This window comes from Plecotus auritus, assembly GCF_963455305.1.
Source record: "Plecotus auritus genome assembly, chromosome: 3".
NCBI lineage: Eukaryota > Metazoa > Chordata > Mammalia > Chiroptera > Vespertilionidae > Plecotus > Plecotus auritus.
The window spans coordinates 125,381,947-125,388,558 of record NC_137772.1 but is presented as its reverse complement, the minus strand read 5'-3'; the positions used below and the strand labels follow the sequence as shown (position 1 = coordinate 125,388,558).

General features: G+C 55.6%; 1 protein-coding gene across 1 annotated transcript; it reads right to left on the bottom strand.

Annotated features, from left to right (window-relative positions):
- Positions 1-411: 411 nt before the first annotated feature.
- Positions 412-5,461, bottom strand: CDX2 (caudal type homeobox 2; the record flags this gene model as incomplete). The annotated part of the gene is made up of 3 exons (XM_080660844.1): positions 412-651; positions 1,530-1,675; positions 4,921-5,461. The coding sequence occupies 3 exons, from the start codon at positions 5,459-5,461 to the stop codon at positions 412-414; spliced, it is 927 nt and encodes a 308-aa protein (XP_080516970.1).
- Positions 5,462-6,612: the final 1,151 nt, after the last annotated feature.

Genomic DNA, 6,612 nt, shown 5'->3' with positions numbered 1-6,612 from the left:
TCCACGCACTGGCATTCCCCTGAGTCCCTTTCTCCCCTCAGCTCCAACCAGAGATGCCTCCTGCAGATTTTGGAGGTAAAGAACTGGAGAGGAGGAGCTGAAAGCCTGGTCTGTTTAGCCAGTCCAGACAATGCTTCTGCCAGTACCACGTGAAGTCCCAGTGGTTGTATTTCCGTCTCCTCACTGGCAGAAAGAGTCAGACCAAAAAAAGTCAAAATCTGGGACAGTGTCTTCCTTGAGGCCTTCGACCCCACTTGTATTTTCTCCTGGCCCCATTTTTCCTCTGAGAGCTGGATAAGTTGGTGTGCATTTGTGGGTGGGAGGGGAGGGGTCTCTCCTGAGGATTCGAGCAGAGTCCATGCTCCTCATGGCTCAGCCTGGAATTGCTCTGCTGCTGCAGGCCACTGTAGGTCACTGGGTGACAGTGGGGTTCAACACCCCCCCAGTTGGCCCCAGAACCCCAGGGACAGAACCTGGCACAGAGCCTTGCAGGGAAGACACAGGACTCAGGGGCTCCGGGACACTTCTCAGAGGACCTGGCTGTGGCTGGGGAGGCTGGGCTGTAGGTGGTGGAGGCTGCTGCTGCTGCTGCAATTTCTTCTTGTTGATTTTCCTTTCCTTCGCTCTGCGGTTCTGAAACCAAATTTTAACCTGGAAATGGACAGGTGGGGAAAACAGAAGATGGTAAAGAAGAGAATGTGAGGGGGAGAGGGGTGGAGAACTGGTATCAGCACTAGCATCAATACCTCCCTCTCTAACTAAAGAAGTGCCCTCTCTTCAGGAAGGACCCCCAAACCCTATCTCAGTCTTTCTTGGGTTATCTCCGTAACTGCCCAGGGAGCCCCTCTCACGCCCAACTCAGCATCCTGAGAGAAGAGCCTCACACACACATACACCTTCCCTCCTCCCCCAGGTTTCTTTCCAAAGGAACCTTTATCTACAACTTTACCGGAAAAGCTCAGAGCCTCAGACCCAAGGAAAACAGAAACCACAGGCCCTTTCTGTAACAAGCAAGAGGAAGCCAGGGCTAGAGGGACTTCAGATGACAACCTTTAGTCTCTCAAAGCTAAATTAAAAAGTAATAGTCTTCACCTTGGGGCGGAGAATGAGATTTAATGTGGGCTTCCTGGCTGCAAATGTGGCCTGTTTTTTTCTAGACTATATACAGAGTTTGTGAGCCAAGTCTCACCCCTCTCGTTTTTATGGGCAGGCACAGTGCTAGAATTCTGAATTAAACTAATACTGTGGGTTTTTTTCCTTACATCTCCCAGACACCATCCCCCCCCCCAACAAACAGAAAAAGAAATATTCAACATCATCCCAAAAGACCACAAGTAGAAGGAGCCTCTTTTTTTTTTCTTTCTTTTTTTTTTTTTTTTTTTTTTAGCATTCAGAAGGAAAATGCTTTCCATCCTGCTACTTTACCCTGCCCACAAAACTGGGTGGATTCAGCAGCCTGGCTTCTAAATCCCCTCACAGGAACAACCTCAGGCAGTGACCAGGTCAGGAGAGAGAAGGGCAGTTCGCACCTGCCTCTCGGACAGCCCCAGGGTGGCGGCCAGCTCGGCTTTCCTCCGGATGGTGATGTAACGACTGTAGTGAAACTCCTTCTCCAGCTCCAGCCGCTGATGGTCCGTGTACACGACCCGGTATTTATCTTTCGTCCTGGTTTTCACTGGAGGAAAAAGAAGTCAGAGCTGAGAACTACAAGGCCCATCAGTCATGGGTAATGACAAACCGCTCTAATCCAAGGGCCATTTCTCTTCCTCACCACCCAGGGGGGCCAGGGGTTGTCCTGCCAGTCTGACAAGACCCTCCCCAACAGAGAGCCCTGGGGGTGGGGGGGGGGAGGTGTGGGACTCTGCAGGGCAACTAAACTAACCTTGGAGTTAAGTGGTTTTTTAAAAATTAAAACACACACACACACACACACACACTAAAACCTCTACACACAGAAGAAAGCAGAAGCCAACCACCATTTTGGTGTACCAAATACGTACTGGAGCTGGCTAGGCCCAAAGGGAAAGAGAACAGGACAGAGTACCCAGAGTCCCAGGAATATTCAGATTTTCAGGCCAACCAGAGATGAAAGCCCACCTAAAACAGTTGGGATTGTGAGTATGCATTGGTTTCCTCAAGTCACCAGGACCACCCCCCAGCACTAGGCCCCTCTGCAGGAATTCTGAGCTGGGGTCTGGCAAGCAGAAAGCCCCGCCCACTGGGGACAATATATATACCCGGTGAAAGCCGGTTTGGCATTTTCCACTCTGTTCTTCAATTCCCCTTTTATATCTGCCGCAAACCCTGCAGAGTTATCCCGACCAGGGATCTGTACTCACTGGGTAAGTCAACATATTAAACCTCGGATTGATTGTTTTACGGAAGAGCCTTGACAAATGGTGCCTCCGCAATTGGAGCAGACCAGAGCCTGGTGTCTCCACCGCGTCTGTCAACCCTCGGCAGAGCCATGGCCAGGCCGGGGTCTTCTGGAAGCAGAACTGGTTCAGTTGCCCAGTGCCCAGTACGACCGAAAGATCTAAAAGGTCTGGGGGCTACTCCGAGGTGTTTAATGCCCCGCAGGCCGACTTTGTTCAGGTAAAACCCTTTGCAAACCACAACAAAAGCTCCCTGGGAAGATACAGGCTGGATCAGAGGGAGCTCCCCTAAGCTGCTGAAAGCGGAACACAGTCGCAAACAATGCCGGACAAGGCGATCTTATCAAAGAAAAGCCCTTTCAATGCCTTAATAACAACCGCATTCTGTTTGAATTACCACTACTGAGCAAATGGCGGTCCCAGCTTTCATCCCCCTCCCCGCCAGGCGCATTAACATAAACACCGCCCGGCAGGCGCATTTGAATGGGAGCAGCGGCCCCGACCCCGCGCCACCGAAAAGAGTGAAGAGAACTAACACGTCTCCAGGGCCTGCCAAGAGGTGGGCGCATTCCCACGCGTTACCGCCTCACAGGTAGTCGCCCCTTTTCACAGATGAGGAAACTGAGGAACAGACTAGGTTAGGCAGAAAGTAGAGGCGCGGCTGGCACTGAAGTCAGGCTGAAGCTACAAAACACACCTCCAGGGCTGGGGAGCGGGGTGCAAAGGGGTGCTCCGAGCCCAACTCCCCAGTAGAGACACTAGCCTGCCTTGAGGTGCTCGGGTGCTGAATACCCGGGACGGCCGGGTAAACGCGGTGACCAGGCCCCATGGCGCTCTGCGGCCCGCGCCCAAGGGCCTTGGAGGCGCCCCGCACCCCCTGGGAACTAAGGAGGGCACTGGAAGAGGGGAGAGATGAGAGGGACTTGCCAGAATTCATTATTGACTGCGAAAGTCACCACCCTCTTTCCGGGCCCTAAAAGAGACAATGGCAAGGCTGGGAAGGTGTATATCAAAGCCGGCCGGGCTGAGTACCACCCCCTCGCCCCTTGACAGATGACGCTCAGCAGAGGAGCCGGGCTCCGGCCCGCGGGCCGCGGCCTTCCCACATTAACATCACAAGGGCGCCCGGCGCCCGCGGCGGCCTTACCACCTTGGCGCGGGACTTCACAGCGGCCTCTCATCTGCTGACCCCTCGGCCTGAGCTCCTGTGTCTCCCCTCCCTCTCCCTCCGCTCTGGGCTCTCCCCGGACCGCCAAAGGCTCCCCGTTAGGCCATCGGGTCCCCGCCTGTTGCGCCCCTGGCAGGCTCTGTAAAAAAAAGCCTTTGGGTGCGCACTCTGTTCCCACCAGGGCGCCCCCTCTAGGGCAAGGAACCAAGCCTCCAGGCTGGTCCTGTGGCCTCCTCCTTGGGCTGTCACATTTCCCACCGAACGATCCTGGCATGTGCCCAGTGACACAGAAACTGATGCCCAGAGACAGCCCCCAACGGCTGCTCTGATTTACACGGCTGTAATTGGCTATAAACTTCTGCGAAGTGACCATAACCTGCTTGCAGCCTGGCTGAGGCAGAAAGGAGGGAAGAGAAAAAGGCGGAAGTGCAGAGGTCTGGGAAGATCTCATGGAATAAAAAGGAGATGCCAACAGAACTCTCCCCAACACACTTCCAGACACTATAAGTGGCAAACCTGGAACCAATGAGTCCCATAGTCCAGCAAACCTAGAACCTTTGCAGGAACAGCTCCTGAGCAAGCATCTGGAACACACACACACACACACACACACACACGCACACACACGCGCGCGCACACACACACGCGCGCGCGCACACACACGCACACACACACCTAGACTCTTGATTCGGAACAAACGATCAAACGATTTCTGCCTGGAGCAGAGACTAAATCCGCACCACAGCTTCTCCTCCCTCCCGCGGTTTCTTGCCCTCCTGCTTCAGGTTGAAATAACCCTTTTGCAGATCAAAAGTTCAAAGCCCAGGGCGCGCCCCCTTCACCTTAGTTCCTAGAATCAACACCTCCTTTCCAGACACAGAACCTCTCCCGACCTGCTGCAGCTCCGATCCCTTAAGTTATCCCCCAAAGGCTAGACCTGGACCCACAGGGCGCCCGCCTGGCCCCCCAGGCCACCTCTCTTCCTGAGCAGTCAGATGCGGAAGGAGGGCGTGGAGACATAGGGTCGAGAGTCCTGCCGGCAGAATTGAAGACTCCCTCTTCCAGGTGAAGCTGCGCACCGAGTGCGAGCGGAGACAGCAAGTGGGGAGGACGCGACTCTACGGCACATCCGTGCTTCTCCCCTACCCTAAAGTGAGCCGGGGTGTGAAACAAAATATTCACTCCCGACCCCCTCCAGCCTAGACGCTGGAGCTAGGGAAGCCCCGAGGGCCCGGGCTTCCTGATGTCACTCCGACCCTCCTTCCTGGCGCGGAGCCCCCGACAATCCCCGACACCCGGGTACGCACAGGACACGCGGCCCGCCCAGCAGCCGGTGCCGGGTCCGCACATCCCAGGGCGCCTTCGCGCCGCGCTTACCTTGGCTTCCGAGGGACGGCTGCGCCGGCTTCCGCATCCACTCGCACAGGTTCCGCCGCTGGCCGCCGGGGGACAGCTGCTCAGTGGCAGCGGTGGCGGCGGGCCCGGGAGGACCAGGGTTGAGAGTCTGCAGCAATCCCGAAGCACAGGAAGGCGCAGCGGGCGGGTGGTGCGGATGGTGGTGCGGGTGATGGTGTGGATGGTAGTCGGTGGGGCTGCTGTAGCCCATGGCGGCGGCCGGCGAGCCCCCGTTGAGGCCGTGCGCCACAGCGTTGGCTGCCACCGCGGCGCCCCCCGGCGCGTAACCATTCCAGTCCTCCCGGAGTGGGGCGCCGTAGGCTGCGGGCCAGGACGGCCCCGGGGACTGCGCATTGTCCAAGTTCGCGGCCGCTGCGGCCGCGGCAGCCACATGATAGCCGCCGTAGTCCGGGTACTGGGGGGGACTGACGAAGTTCTGCGGGGCCAGGTTGAGGCCGCCAGAGTGGCGCACGGAGCTGGGGTACATGCTCACGTCCTTGTCCAGGAGGTAGCTCACGTACATGGTGGCGAAGGCCCGACAGCCAACCTCACCATGCTGCCTGGGGACCGACGCTGGGGGCTGCCGCAGGGAGCGAAAGGGAAAGGGCAAGGGGACGCCAGGAGCCGCGGGTGGCTGCGCCCCAGCCCGCGGTGCTCCGCTGGCTCCTCGCGGCGCTTCTGCCTCTAAGGCGGTCCCTCCCACTGGCCTGTCTCCACCCTCCCTCCCTCCCTTTCTTCCTTCTTTCCTCCCACCTCCTTTCCACCAGGCTGCAGAGGCGGGGAAGACTCGCCACTGGCTGGCGTGCGGAGCCTGGGGCCAAAGGCCTTACGTGATTAACGAGTGTTTACAGGACTCTATTAGTAATGACACAGACACCAATGGCTGGAGACTTCGAGGCGCAGCGCGCACCCTGCGCACAACCCCAAAAATATGATTTGCATTTTAAAAGATAAGGAGTGGGGGGCAGCTCTCGAGAAGGCGGCGACTCTATCACAGCTAAATATTCAAACCTTTATTGTTAAGAGCTTCCTCCTTCCAACCGGTGCACTTTAACGTCCAATCACAGGTTCAAAGAATGAAATCAAGAAACTTGCAAAAGAGAGGGGGGAAAGAACTGTCTTGATGGGAATCAACTTGGGGGCTAAAGGGCTGTGTTTATGCATTTGCAGAAAAGGGGAGTTCAAGATGCTCCTTCTGTTCTAAGAGAAAAGGAAAGCCATTGCTTTGATGACAGCGTTCCTAACCTAACCATGAGGTGAAGAGCGGAGAAAGCAGAGATGCGCAGGTTCCTTCCCTCTTTGAGCCGTGGCCAGAACGACTGTAAGCCCCCAACAACTGTCACCGCTGATCATTTATTTTTCCCCCAAGGAAACCGCTCCTCCTCCGCATGAGATAAATTATGACCCGAACTGTGGGCTGCATCTCCCGTTCATTTAACATTTGGGATTTAATTTAAAGCAATTAATTTTAAGAAATTACACTTAAGACTCAAAAGTCTTAACAACAAACCAAGTTAGAAATCAAGCTAGTGGAGGGCAGTAATGGAGCAGGAGGGGGTTGCTAGAGTGAGGTACTTGTTACACCGTGTGTTCGTGAAAATTCCATGAGCTACACTTATATGTTTATTATACTTAAACACGTGGTTAAAAATCAAGGAAAGGGGAGCCTAGAAT